The sequence below is a fragment of the Theobroma cacao genome, chromosome 2 (genome assembly GCF_000208745.1).
Source record: "Theobroma cacao cultivar B97-61/B2 chromosome 2, Criollo_cocoa_genome_V2, whole genome shotgun sequence".
NCBI lineage: Eukaryota > Viridiplantae > Streptophyta > Magnoliopsida > Malvales > Malvaceae > Theobroma > Theobroma cacao.
Window position 1 is genome coordinate 4,141,960 of NC_030851.1, and position 15,178 is coordinate 4,157,137.

At 35.6% G+C, this 15,178-nt stretch overlaps 1 protein-coding gene and 1 long non-coding RNA gene across 3 annotated transcripts; one reads left to right on the top strand and one right to left on the bottom strand.

Moving 5' to 3' along the window:
• LOC18607768 (transcription factor bHLH63) lies at positions 2,990–6,142 on the bottom strand. 2 transcript variants are annotated; one of them, XR_001926844.1, is made up of 7 exons: positions 5,336–6,142; positions 4,793–5,026; positions 4,523–4,657; positions 4,364–4,435; positions 4,039–4,251; positions 3,842–3,963; positions 2,990–3,192 (listed from the first exon to the last, which is right to left on the bottom strand). XR_001926844.1 is itself a non-coding variant. In XM_007042107.2 (7 exons), the coding sequence occupies exons 1-7, from the start codon at positions 5,861–5,863 to the stop codon at positions 3,155–3,157; spliced, it is 1,323 nt and encodes a 440-aa protein (XP_007042169.2). In that variant the 5' UTR covers positions 5,864–6,142; the 3' UTR covers positions 2,990–3,154. The 2 variants fall into 2 exon arrangements, 1 of the variants encoding a protein (XP_007042169.2); XM_007042107.2 differs by having other exon boundaries at positions 3,842–3,944.
• On the top strand, positions 11,217–13,474 carry LOC108660584. Its single transcript, XR_001926370.1, has 3 exons — positions 11,217–11,254; positions 11,338–11,714; positions 12,595–13,474. It is a non-coding gene; the product is annotated as an uncharacterized LOC108660584 (long non-coding RNA).

The following is a 15,178-nucleotide window of genomic DNA, read 5'->3' on the forward strand; positions in this document are numbered from 1 at the left end:
TCCTAAAAGAAAGCATGAAAGTGTGAAGCAGAAGTGCTATATATACAAGCAAAGAGGCAGTTCATAACTGTAGATGTGATCCTTTCAGAATCCACAAGACAAGCATGATTGTTTCCATGGGTTGCCAATTTGTTGATGCAACGGAGTTGCGGTCTTAACAAATCAATGGCTGCAAAGCAGCTGCTTCGCTGCAATGTCTGTGATTAGTCCAAATTTTTATCTGTGAGTAGTCCAGCTCTCAGAAAATCAGTTCCATAAACCACTGATGGGGTGAGAATTCATTTATACAAGGTTCCAACGTCAAACTTCTCTATCCGCATCGCTCATTATGTGGGATTAGTTTTTACCACAAACTTTCCTTCTTTCACTTTACAGCAAATTGATCTCTGCGCAATGGAAACCCAAATCATGGTTGTTTACCCGTCTGATGGGTCCAGTTGATCTTTCAAGTTCATTTTACGTGTTCATTTCACCAGGCCTTGTATATGGTGTTGCGTGAAAAGCCCTTGAATGACTTTACTGGGCCTCTACCAACCCAGCTGCAAACGGGCTAACGACCCGGGTAATGTCTGAAACTGCAGCTCTCTTCTGGGGTTTAAGCAGCTTCGATCTGATTTATAGAAACATCACTTTCACAAAAGCTTCAATTATATATGAAACTTGTCTGGACTGAGGCTTTAATTATTTCATATAGGTCCCAGACTTTGAGCAACTTATTGTGAACGCAATTTGTGGTTTGGTGTGTCTTGGTCCTACCATCAATACTCCAGTAACAAAATCAACATAGAAAATGAATATTTTCATTTGAACTAGCCTGGTTCCTGTTTTTATACCAATTACTATATTATAGTATGCAAGTATGTAAGCCTGCCTATAGCATCCTCGCAGGAAGTGGAGTAATGGTTGCTGGCTGTTTCTCAGGATTCTTGTTCAAGGTCAAGACACAAGCACTGGGCTTTTACATGCTCCAAACGAATTCTAATGTATTGTACTGGAAGTACCCACATAACTAAGAGAATCTTTGTGGGATTTTTGCCCCTTTGTTCCTTGGAATTGCGGTTTGTGAAAGGTAGAGGGAGAAACTTGAAAGGTTTAGAAAAGAGAGAAAAAAAATTTCACAGAAACGAAATGGGCCCAAGAAAGGGAAAAGGCAATATCATCTTTCACCATCAACACAAAACAAAGAGAATCAAAGAGATCTTGCCTGTGGATGAGGCCAGGTCCACTCCTTTCACTATTACTTATGGCTTGAAAATGAAGGAAAGCTGAGGCTCTTGTGACTCCAAGAACAAGTAAATGCAATGAAGGTGCAGGCAACCTTCAGTGGTCCCTGCCAGAGCCGCAACCTACACTGAAAAGCCCCTTTCTTCTTCATTAAAACACTAGTAGTTTTTCGAGGATCGGTTAAAAACTATCCGTCGATAGAAACATTTCCTAGTCGTTCAGCTTTTGCCTTGTAGGAAATTCAGGTCCATAATTTTAGAATTATGATTAATCTGAAATCAAGTTACGTCCTATCGTAAAAGAGTAATTTAAAATTGGATCACAACCTCCCAAGTCACCAGTAGCCAACGACAACGGAACAAGAAAATTGAAACCAATTTTTGGCCGTGGTGTGAACATGGGACTGGCCTTATCCCTGCCCTTCTACTGCTGTAGAACCAAAACCAAGAAGCGCCCCTAAGGAAATAGCATACAGATAATGAGTCCTTGGAAATAATCTGGAAAACAGGGAGCTTTGAGAGTTTAGATTCTTTTCGCCAAGTTGACAAGTTCCTCCACCCACACGGGCAGTTAATGTACCTCCACAGTTGTATAACATTCTTGTCCAGATTTATCCATGTTGATATCAGATGCATCAAACTTTAGTTTCAATCCTTTTGTGGTTATGCGCTGTTTTAGTAAAGCCGGTATAGCTTTGGTCATGATAGGTACATCATCACTTTTATGTTAAATAATAGACAAATGCAAATATCCATCCGCAGGAAAGCTATAAAACAAATGCTAAAGTTATATAAATTAAGTATTTCCCTTAATAACTCCACCAGCAAGCATTCTTTCTTTATCGATGTTCATAAAGGCGAAACCGTACACGTCTTAATTAATGAGAGCAGGTACGTTGACTAGAAAAGATCCAGTTTTGTTCTCCAGTTTCCTTCTGGCTCTTACATGAATTGGAAGTGAAAAATCATGCTGAATCTGGGAATATTTGGATTATTCTCTCCCTGTATTGCAGTTAACACCAGAGTTCCTGCATCCAAGCATTACATACAATTTGTCGTTGACAAATTCCTTAGGTCCTTTCAGGATGAATCAGAGAGAATAATCTATATGGAATGATTCAAGACTGATTCAATTTTCTCTTAAAAATAAAAGTAATATTCGATATAATTTGGAGTCACGGAAACCATTCTAAGGCGCTGAATTAACAAAGGAATGGTTGCCCTTTCACTGACATCCCTGTGCGTGTCTGTGCTACCAATTTTCGCCCCTTATTCCTCATTATATGGTTTAATTATCAGTGTCTCAATCAACATTATATTATTCTGTCTCAAAAGGGAGCCGAAGATGGTCCACTGGTAGGTTTCGTGTCCTATGTCCATGCTGGAGTGCTTCAAGTTGTCACTCAGGTTCATCCAACAGAGGAACAACTTGTGCCATTGGATTAGTCTATGCATTCCCTCAACATTACAAAATTTTTTGTGGTGCTTCTTGCATACTTTCGTTTAATGCAGTTATTGAACTAGATGTCTTTGAATGCTAGAAAATGGGGCAGTGAAAGTTCAGATAAATGTGTGATTGTTTCAAGGAGGTAAATTGGAATAGACTGATCTTTCCTTGCATTTATCCATCCATATCAACCTCCTTTACCCCACCTGTTCCTGGGCTATGTTGACACCCCAAATTTTTGGTCCCCTCCTCCATCCCATCAACCTTTCATTGTAATTGGAATCGATTTTGTTGTGATTATAAACATAAAATTTGAACAAGAGAGAAAGTTTGAAGTTAATTAGTATTGCTCTTATTCATACTACTTTCCAGTATACATACAAATATATATATACCATATGTACTTAAAGAAGCAAAAAAGAATCTGGATCAGAGACATCTGGAATTAACTCAATCGTCAATAAATCAGGACTGATATTCTGATTCACATCTCCATCTTTAGATTGCTAGCTTCAATGGAACCTGCAAAGATCAAATTAAGCACAGTTAGATTCAATATTTTAGATCAGCAAAGGTATTACACTTCTGGTGATAGAAAAAAGACAGCAGGCGCCCTGAAATTTTCGAAGGACAGTTATAACAAGAGGACCTACTCCAACTTTCAATGGTTGCCAGTTCAATCGTTATAAGAATTCAACAGCAAAAATGGGAATACACAGTCTTATGGTTTCTCCTTTATTTAACAAAATTAAAGGAGCAGTCGTTATTTGTTAAAGATGATTTGATAGTTCTAATTGTAGGTTAGCTTAACTAAGGGCCCCAGTTTTGCTTTTCAGGTCTTAGGGGTACTGTACATGCACATTAGTAGGTCAAAATGTTGCTTACTCTATCTAAAAGAATAATCCAAGGGAACATAGTGCTCATTGAACAAAAATCTATGGTTTTGATCATTGTGGAGTGAAAATGATAGAAAGCTTCCTTTAAAGTAACTTTCTTCTTTTAAATCATATATAGGACACTGCTCTTCCTTCGCAAATTCATTTAACAACTGTGGGGTTCTCTTATGTCTCTATCAGCAGTAGTTAAACCCACTTTGCTTCATTTTTTCTGGCTTGAAAAATAATCAAAACAAGAAAGAGAACATTAACAAAGACGTGTTAGCTTTATGTACCTGTAAATGGCTGAGACGGAAACGATGTTGATCGTCCTTGGTCAAATGCCACATTGTAAAGATTTTGCAATTCAACATCCCATGTTGCAGAGGGTTGAATTTGCTGCATTGCAACGCGTGATCTATAGTGAGAAACATGGTGAATACTGTAGAAGAGAGGGTAAAGCGCAACAGTGATAAGGAGCAGAGAAAATTACCGGGAAACAGGATGAGTCGAGAAACGATGCATCAGGGATTGACACAGGGGCACTGATGGTTCTTCGAGGTGCCATATCAGGAGTGTTCATTCCCATTTCCAACCCGCAACAAGAAACCACATGTTGTACCGGACTGACCTGAAGATAAGGAGGGTTAGCCATTTCTGATGACATCCCAACCGTTGGAAAATTAGTCGTACAAGAGGGAAACACCTGTTGGGGAAAAAACAGTTCCAGCATTAGTAACAGTAACAGAAACGGTAAAAAAAAGAAAAAGGTCGTTCTGCAAAATATCTGATTTATTATCTAGGGAATTTCACCTTACCTCTTTGGCAAAAAGATTTTCAACGTTGAAGTCAAGCCTTGGATTTACAGCAGCTAGTTTCATAGATAGGAACTGCAGATTATGAGCATACAAGACAGAAATAAGATTGTGGGTGTACATATATATTGAGAAAATGAAGAATTTTCAGGTCTTTTTTACCTCTACTTGCCGTTGAAGAGATTGGACATAATTGATTATTTCATCAAGCATTCCTGCTTTTCCTGTGATTTTGTTGCACCCCGGAACTAAATCTTGCAGATACTTCATTCTTTCACTGATTTTTTCCCTTCTCACCTACATAATAAAAACATAAATCAAACAAATTAAACATGATTCTGTGATGGAAGTGACCTGATAAATCAGAACACACTTTGATCACGGCCACAGAAAGTTGCTAAAGAATGGAAAAATATAAAAATTCCTACTCACTCTCTCAGCTAAGCTGTGGCTATCAGTGGCTTGGCCACGACGTGCCCGGACGTGAATATAATCAGGCTTTTGAACCTCAGAAACCTTCGAATTCTCCTTGGAAGTATCAGTCGATGATTCCTTCTTATTGTTATTGTTGTTGCTGCTGCTTTTGTTGGTATTGGGCCCTGTAATTTTTGACTCTCCCTCTTCTGCACACGCCTTGATCCTCTTGGAGTCATCTTCCGCAACAACCTAGACATATTCAAAAGAGAAACTCCACTCAATAATCTCAGCGAAACCTATCCAAACACGCTTCGAAATTATGCTCTTGGTTTCTTGCTAAAAATTGGTTCTTAGACAGAAGACACGAACTCAAAACAGAGAGCAACCAAGAACCGTAAATTTACATTTTGTTCACAAAAAAGAACTCAATGATAAAGGAAAGAAATCCCTCACAAGAAAAGCAGAGAACATATCTAGCTAGTTTGGGCTTCCGGAAAAACGATAAAGAACAGTATTAATAATAATAGAGTAATAAATAAAAAAAGACACGACCCAGACCTTTAAGTTTTGCAGCTTATCAACTTTCCTCTTCTTGAAGCTTTCTCTTCCGACGGCTGAACCAATCTTCTCAGAGACAACTGACTCCTTGCCCTTGACCTCCACCACCTCCCCTGCTACAGCCGCCGCCACAGCTGGCGGGCAGCTAGAAGTCCTTGAAATGGCGTAATTCATATCAAAACTGGGCCCATTACCGTACCCACATGGCCCAAACCCCATGTCAGGCATGTCAACCTTCACCAACTCAGGCCAGGCAGTCTCCAAACCAGGGTCAGGCTTCAGTTGCCGAGTCATCACCATGTCACCTAGCACCGAATCACCGCTCATCAAACCACCCTGAAAGCCTTCTACATGGCTGGGTTGGCTCGAAAACACCCCACTTAGCTCACTGAAATAACTTTGCTGTTGTTCTTGTTGTTGTAGTTGTTGTTGCTGAAGCTGTTCCTGTTGCCATTTCAAGCGAGCCCTTTGTCTCTCGAGCACTGTCATGTCCGAACATTGTAACATCTCTGGCAATGCTCTATTCATGTCAAACCCTCAAATTAAAAGTACAAAAAAAAAATTCCCAAAACCAAAACAAACTAAGTAGGAAAGTGAAAGTAAGAAAAAAGCTGGTAGTAACAGGGAGGACAATAGCCACTAGGGAAGCAATAGTCTTGGGGATGAAGAAGATCAGGCAGGTTTGCTATATGAGTTCATGCCTAACACGAGTTCATTGTGAGGATGGTACCATATATCATTACTAGGTGATGTGCTCTTATAGATTTTTTTTATTTTTTTGTATGGAATTTTTGGTACTTTTGAGGAAGAAAGAAAGATAGAAAAAAAAGAGATTTTAATGGCAAAGAGGAGAGGGAGAGTGGGGTATATATAAAGGGCAATAAAGGTCACCGGAATATGACACCATTAGGAACCAAAGAATTATTAAGAGAGATATTTTCCTTTTTTTTTCCTTTTTCCTCTCCTTTTTCTCAAATTTTATACAAGATACAATTCCAGTACATATTTATTAATTAATTTTAATTTTATATAGTTATTTGGTTAAATTTTTAATATATATTGGATTTTAATTACTATTTTCTAAACGTAAGTTCATAAGTATAAATTCTAAAGATATTCTAATGCTTTGATATAATGTAGTCCCACAAAGTAGCCAGAGTAGAAATTTCCAGGAGAATCTAAACGCTTGGATAACTAATAAACTTTGGCACTTGGCTTTAACACACGTGTTAATCTATTGGGCATTAAAATAGTAAAATAAAATAATAACATAATAGTGAAAATAATTTTTGAATTATTTTAAAAAATTTTAATAAATTTTAAATCTTTTATAATGTTAAATCAAGTTTTTATATTTTTATTTTTAAACCAAATAAATACTTATAAATAATTGTCAATTAATCATCCTTAATCAAAACACTATTTTTTATATATTATGTGGTATTGACATATCATATTAGAAGATGACATGCTAATATAATGACATAATTATATGACATTTACATTTTATGTCAATGTTATATTAACATCATATGAGTATAAAATGATATATATGTTATTTTGACAAACTACAATTAGTCATTTGTTAGTTATGAGATTCTATTCGGTCAAAATTAAAAATACAAGACTTGATTGAATTTAGTGCATGTTTGGCTTAATTTTTTTTCAACTTATTTATCTTTTAAAAGTAAAAATCAAGTCAAACATGATCTTTTGAAAAACTCTTAAAAAAAAGTGGTTTTTTTTAAGAACAAAATTTAAAAAAAAAACTCAAAAAAAAAAACTCAAAGAATGAGCTTTTTCTTCTCTTCTTTTAAAAATACAAGAAAATTTTTATTTTTGTTCTAAAAATATCCTCATTTGTTAAAAATAATTACAATATTACCTTTTTTTTTTAAAAATACATTCTACGATAATTTTAACAAAAATTATAACTTATAAAAAAAATTTATCAAATAATTTTAACTTAATTTTAAAAACTATTATTTTTCATAAGAGTTTCATAATAATTTTTAAGTTAGAAAAAAGTCATGTCAAACAGGTTTTTAATGAAAAAATAAAAATTTATTTAAATTTTTTAAAACAATTTAAAATTTTAAAATATTTAATAAATAAATTATTATATGTTGTAATAACTATTAGGAAACTATCAAATTGAACTCCAATGACAGATCGATGTTATTGTCAATAAGTATGATTCATAAATGATCATATCCACTAAAAAATTCACAATTTGACATCTACACATTTATAGAGAATAAAAATATAAAATCGAATATTTAAAAATTTAAATTTATTAGCCCACATATCAGGGATAATTCTATTATAGTTCAAGTTCTTCTGTTGCCATAACAACAAATGCATCCGAATTTTATGGACTGCATGTAGAATTTAGGATTGTGTGTATGGCATGAACAAAATATGATAAAATAAATTAAAAAAATGGAATTAGTAAATGCAAAAAAGAAAAAGAAAAATCATCAATATCTTGGTTGGAGTTAAGGAGGAGAGAGAGAGTAGAAAAATGGGACAGAGAGCCATCGAATGTATCCACAACCAGAGGCCTTGGGTTGTGGGGACCACTGACATGACCGCCACGTGGTCTTGTCCGGTGCACGGAAAAACGGCTTATTTTTTCTTTCTTTTTTTTGCCTTTCCTCTCGTCCCCTTTTCTTGTAAGAGAAACCGGAGAGAAGAGAAAAGGATAGGAAAGAAAGAGAGCTCCGTTTTATACCAAAAGTGTCAAGTTCTTCTTCAGCTCCTCCATCTTATTGATTTGTTATATTGTTAAGGGTATACGTTTTGATCCTCTTCTCAAACATCGTTAGCTTATATTTCGAGAAATAATTAAGGGCAGAAATAATGACTCTACGTGTAAGTATTACAATTATATTTAAATCGGTGCATTTGAAATTTTAAAAATTTATCTTCCAATTATTATAATTGAATTTTTTTTTAATTATCATTATAATTTGAGATCCCGATTTGTTTTTAATGACATTTCTATAATTAACATGGATTGCGAAATCTAATCAAAGGTTTTAGTGATTAAAGTTGGTCAACTTTATAATCAAATGGAGATCACGTGAGGTGTTGATTTGTAGTGGACGTGCTTTCAAAACCAAAATTGGTTGTTAGTGCTTTTGATGTCACAATTCCATCCGTGACAAGGAGAGTGTTTTTGACTATGTATTAACATTTCAAATGCTTTTACCGTTGAGTTCATGTTAAAAGAATGAGTTCCCATGAATTCTAGAATCTAATGATTCCATGTTTGTAAATATTTAACAATAACCTAAATATGCTTCAACTTTTTGGTAAATCTTCTCAATTGAAATATTACATAAGAAACTTCACTTGACCATACAAAATCTTTGAAATGATTATTCTTTAAATTGGGAAGGGAATTCTACAAATATTGTTCCATCGTTAAAAATAAATTTAAAAATTAAAAATTTTAAAAATATTTATTTTGCATGTGTATAAAATAATATTTTATAATTAAATAATAACGTAAAAGTTTATACATGACGACACATCAAATATAAACTTTATATATTATATATTTTTATGGTGGATATCATTTACTCTATGATTTGGTACTGTCATCCCATAAACATCTAAAAGTTTTTAAATTTATAGTGCATAGGAACTCAAAGAAAAAAGGATCATCTTCAAAGTGTTGTGTCTCTGGGCTTCCGGGCCCGCAAAGGGAGGCTGAAAGCTCGCCCTTTGTTACGTCTCCACCCACATGGGTACGTACACGTGGTAGCTACCTGTGCTCTTGATCTGACATGTCAAAGCGCTGACGTGGTCAGACGGGGTTCTGTTCTTGCGATTGGGAACTTTGGCTACCTGGGAAGTTGCAATAGATTACGGTGGACAGCTCTGAGGGACTTCTTCTTCCAATCTCACTATCTACTCGTGGAGAGAACGGGTTCTAGGCACTGGTTGGTTGTGGACAACGAGCGTATAAAGAGCGTGGAAACTAATCATAAATTTGCCTGAGATTCTATTAGGGGACCCTTCTAAAATAGCATAGCCGTCTCCCTGAATAATTTTGTTTCTTTGTCTTTACTCTTCTCATTAAAGAATGCTTAATAACTAACTTAGTAATTAATGTTCTGAAATTAGCAAGCAAATGCCAAGTAGGAAGGAAGTCCAATTAATTCTAAGTTTTTGACAGGAACGTTTGACGCATTTGTTTCGGCACTGTGCACGACAAAAACGATGAAATTTCAGAAGGTGGTTGGATGCAGGTTTGATTTTAACAGCAGGAATAGAACATGACTCGTTCATGTCTTGTCGTTAAAAGGGGATAGAGTCTCCGTCATTAACTTGTCTATTACTTTGAAATATTAGAGCTTCCCTCGACTTAAGTTTATACTAAGAAAGTGATTGAACGAATAAGAAAATTTTTGTTTGGCAAAAAGGTGGAGTCCAAGCGACACCAAGATCTTTGGCTGGAAAAGTGACAACGATTTTTAATAGATTAGTATGTCTGTAGTTATTTGTCGCCTAATTATTAATCATTAGTTGTCTTAATTTCATTCTTTTCACGATCAACATCAATAATATTTAGTTACATCGTAAAATGTCAAATAAATCAAAACTCGTCATATGATATGACTTGATCATGCACTTGTCCAATGGTATTTTTGAAATTTTCAATTTTTTTCTTTTTTAGTAAAATATTTATTATTATTTGAATTACATACTGATAAAACTTGATCATGCGCTCTTATATCCACCAATCATCACACCCTTATAATATCTATCAGTTTCCTTAAAATTTCAAAATTCTTTTGTCCTCTTTTGGTAGAAGTTCATAATTAAACTTCATCATCATATATCTACCATTGCTGTATCAATAAAAGTCACACCACACCGCACATGATTTTAACATGTATACTTGGAATTTAACAGCTTACAGTCGTAATCAAAGGTTTAGGTAGCTGCATATTGATTTATGCAGCCATTTGAAGCTTTGAAGCAATATTGGAAGGTAAGGGGTAGTAGTAGTAGTAGATATACTTTGGAGTGGTGGGAACATGTCCAGAGAGGATGAAGGCTACTTCCATTATCACTCAAACTGGGCCCTCTTCACCTCTCCCCATCTTCCTCTACTTTATTAGTAGTAAGTCTCTCTCTCTCTCTCTCTCTCTCTCTCTCTCTCCCAAGTTGCATGCACTTACACATGACCGTATACCACAACAAAGGGCAAATGGGGCCTCTCATTCTCCATCTCACTGCTTCCATCACTTTCTCTCTGGTCTTCATCAACAGAAAACTACCCTTTATAGCCCTTCAATTCCCTTTTTTTTTGGGCTATGACTCTTTCTCATCATCATACAGCTACTTTTCTACTTTATATATATTTTGGATTGACTGACTCTCCCCAGCCCTCTATACACAGTGCTTGCTTTGATCTCTAATGCTTTCCTTTTGGGCAGCCTCAAGATTGCATTAATTTAATTATCATCACATTCCTTTTCTCGATATAAGATTTATTCAAAGTCTTCTAGGTACTTTTTTTTCTTCCTGGTGTTTTGACTGTTTTCCATCTGCATCCTAACTCTCTTTTGATTCTAATTATTAAGAAGAATAAAATAAAAAAATGTCGCATAACTTTGTGCTTGCGTTTTCAATATTATTCGTTTTTATTAATCTCCGATCATAGTGACCATACCGGGACCTTACTTTGATACACTAGTATATCAATATGTACTATATTTTACTAAAAAAAAGGAGGAGGACATTATGCAAGGAGAGAAGACGAGGCTAAGTGGTTGAAGATGATTTCCACAAGACTGAATAAGACATTATAAGAAACTGCATTGTTGCTCTGTGAAACGTCATTGTGCCAGTGTGGTCCAATCAGATTCAATGGTGAACCAAAATTTGAGCTTTCTGGCTAAGGTAGCGATATACGATCCCTACTCATCATCAATATATATATCTATGTATATATAAAATTTAATGCTCTAACATATATGTGCCAGGAACGTGAAAGCGAGGTGTCACTATTCCAACACGGCCTTTCATGGTGTGAATGTCTAATTTCCCAAGCAAAGTTTTATTGCCAAATCCAAAGCCATACCATAGTTGGTATCGTCCCATCTTATCTTTCCTGGATAAACCCAAAAATAATAATGATAGAGGGCAGAGACATGGCTTATAAGAAGGAGGCAATGAAATATTGCAGCAGATCCGATGTAAAGGGCATCCTAGTTCTTGCAGGCCCTCTCTTTTATAAAGGCTTTTGAGAGATAGAGAGAGAGAGAGATCAATGGAGTTGGGGCTCTTCGGACACAGTTCTGTCCCTTGTTCCATTCCCTTGAGGCTATTATTTCTAATCACATACGGACGATTTCCCTAGGTTATCTTTCTCTCCTTTAATGCAACATTTAATTTCCTTTACCTTTTCCTTTTTTTTTTTTTTTTCTTCCTTTCTCGACATTCGATCATTATAGAATCTTAACTTCGAAAAGATTATTAATTGCAACCCCCATTTGCTTGGAGGCGGTTGGTGTTATCATTTTCGAATTGTATTAACCATGCATTTCATCTATAAAAAGAATCGAATTTACATGCATATTCCATTGAAGAAAATTCCTAAACCCAATCCATGAATCAAGTAAAGGAACGTTTGCATCAAATTTCTGTCTCAAGTAGTGCCAGATCTCTTTACAATCTTGATCATAAAAGCCGACGATCTTGCATGTCACGCTTGTACCATGTTTTGTGTAGTACTTCAATTTGCTTTGTTTTTCAAGAGCCGTGAGGCATCACACAACTTCTACTTATCTTTGCCAGCTTTTAAAAGTCCGAAAAAAAAAAAATACTAGTATGAAAGCTGCATCTCTAAAACCAACAAAGTTGTCTTTATGTTATAACATCATATGTAACACACACTTTTGTAAGGAAAAGAAACTCGAAACTTTGTTGGAAACCCACACTTCTAATTAGATGATGAAATGGGAGGGGAAGGTTTCATTCCTACTCAACGAAGAAACATTAAAATAAGAACAAAGCCTCCTGAAAATTTCTTTCCATACTCCCACCTAGACCGGGTTTCCTTCAATATCAAGCAAGTGTCATCATGAAAATTGTTCGTCAATGCTACGTGTTAGCTGCTGCAAATAAAAAAACACATGGTATATGTTATATACCATTAATTATATTTAATACTCCTTTTTGACTCATTTTGTGCCATATGATTAATAGTTTTTTAGTTAATTGTAGATGTGTTTTTTCAGATATACGCATGTGTGTAGAATGGAATGCATGTTTGCTTAATTATGCATGAAGAAGCTATACCAGATATATACCAGTGGAGGCGTTGGGGGTATAACTGGGTTAGAATGATTGAAGTTTCGGGGGTTTCAGTCTCTCTCATATGGGCTAAACAGGTAAAACAAACAGTAAAAGGCAAAGCAAAGGTAGGTAGTCTTTTATATATATATATTCTCGAACAAGAAGAAAGGTTGTCAAGTTGAGAGAAAAAGAAATACTAAAAGGAGAAAAGAAATCAAGGGTTGGGACCTTGGACATTATTGTATGTGCATTTATGTATTGCATGAATTGGATTCGCAAGTTCCAAACCACCTGACGTTTGATACCAATGTCTACAGTAAACTCCTCTGTTCTGTGATCCTGCCACTTGCACGCTTAAATACATTTACTTCTCTATGCTCATATATATATATTTTTTTTCTCTATGCTCATATATAGCTAGGTAGACTGCATTTTTTTAGCAACAAAAAAATTAAAACTTGTAAACTTCTAGACTTGAAGGTTAGGATATTAAGGAATCTGTGCTAGGATATCAAGGAGAACTATTGCTACTGTGGGAGATCTAAGATTTGATTCCTAATATCACCCAATTTCACCGGAAAAGTTAGTCAATGTCGTAGAGAATAGGCTGAACAGTAGACTGTCTTGCCAGTTCTGCAGGCCATCCATAATCAACAGGCTATCTCTCAAATTAATAACTGCGCCTCTGCGGCTAACGCCCGCAGAAATGAGGTAGTATCTCCATAGCTTCTACATTATTATGGCTATATGTCCTTTACGAGTCATAACCTGTTGGGTTAGGCAAGTGGGTCTCACCACAATTGTGCCCCGAACCAGTCCAGGCTCCAGTAGCAGTGAACAAGGCTCGGAAATATTGGGCACGTACGTTTGGGCCAAAATGATGATGCGCGGCATCTTTCTTGCTGGCATGCTTTCAAGTAAAAGCTAGTGAAAGCAACATCTGGACATCAATTGGTCGAAAATTTTCTATGTTTTGGCTCCATTATATGTAGAATGTCAGATAGCAATGTTCACTTGGATTATTATTAACACTGAGTATAGATATGGCTGGAACTAGACCCCTTCACCTACACGGTAAATCTGGGGCATTTGAATATGAAATTAAAAACCACAAGTCATTGCCGTCAAGCTTCAACTACGGAGAATTATAGATGTAAAACCTACTAGTACTTTTTCTTTTCTTTTCTTTCTTCAACTATGAAGAATCAGGGGCCCATGAAATTCACCGGTAATTAATGTTGCTATCGAAGGTAGGATTTCTTTCTCGAGAAACAATAAAAAGATAAGGCTTTGTGCATGGCTTAGCTTTAATGTGACAGATTAAACTTTTTCCTGTTCCATAAAAGGGATTGGTTTTGATTCTGAAAGAAGACTATGAAGATGATAAGAAGAGTAACATTGAGAAAGACAAGAGTTGAAAGCGTCCCAGGGGGTACATAACTCGTAACTCACACACATGGAGGATGCATGCACATATATGCCATTTGGACAACAGCTGATCAGTCAAAGACCCAAAGGGACCGGTCAAAGGCAGAATACGCCAGCTGCAGCATCAAAGACAACAGTAAAGACAAGTTCTTATGTCTCTACAGCTGCTTCACCATCATGGCAAAAGCCAACATCCCACAATCAGTGCTACTACAGTTTTTTGCAATTTGTAGCTGGTCAAGATGCTACTTGGACTCGTTGCAATTTCGATGAATTTAGTCTGTTCCGAGTAAATCCTTTACTTGTCTTTCTGACAAACTTACCTTGGAAAGCAAAGAAAAAAAACCGTGCTGTGCTCCTCCAAAGATACCAAAAAGGAGAATGGACAAATACTTACCCTTGTAATGGGGAGGATCAATGCATTTGAACAGAATAGAGTTCGAGAAAAGAGAGAGGGGAGTTCAAGAATTTGCAAAAGGAATTTTACTTTGCCATTTCTATGGCTGCACTTGTTGTTCTGTTATTCGTAACTTTTCTTTTATCATCAAAATACAAAGAGAATAATGAAAAAAATAAATAAAAAAAAATACTGCTGCTAGACTATCTTAGTCTTAGAATAGAATAAAAACGTTGGTGACCGTCGAGCTGGAGACACAAATTTGTAGATAAAGGATTATCCAAGTCTACATTCACATAATAATAAGAAGCTATAAAGATTATTCCAGCCAGCTAGATTGAGGGGAACTAATCTTCCCACCTAGAATCTCATCTTTAAACCTTATCAAAGGAAATGGGATTTGACTTTCCACTGGTTTTTGTTTGTCCCCTAAAACAAAAATTCATTAAAATTATGTTTTCTTTTAGCTTTTAGGTAGTGTTGCGAACTGTAGGTTTATATATATCTGTCAACATATACATATATACCTAGATGCACTTGCATCCACTAAATTTCAGAAAAAGGGTGCTAAAAGATAAAACCTTTTGAAATACATAGACTAACTTAATTAATGAGTGTTCCCACAACTAAAGACACAGAGATAAAAAACCCAATTTTTAGCAAAGAAGTATTGGGTTGTATTTAAAATGATAAGCAATAGC

Bases quoted from the DNA above. Each gene is read 5' to 3' on its own strand.
- LOC18607768 (XM_007042107.2), bottom strand. From the start codon at position 5,863: ATGAATAGAGCATTGCCAGAGATGTTACAATGTTCGGACATGACAGTG. The intron at 5,027-5,335 runs GTCTGGGTCGTG...GAATATGTCTAG, and splicing joins ATAAGCTGCAAAACTTAAAG to GTTGTTGCGGAAGATGACTC. The intron at 3,945-4,038 runs GTAATTTTCTCT...GTTGCAATGCAG, and splicing joins TCGACTCATCCTGTTTCCCG to CAAATTCAACCCTCTGCAAC.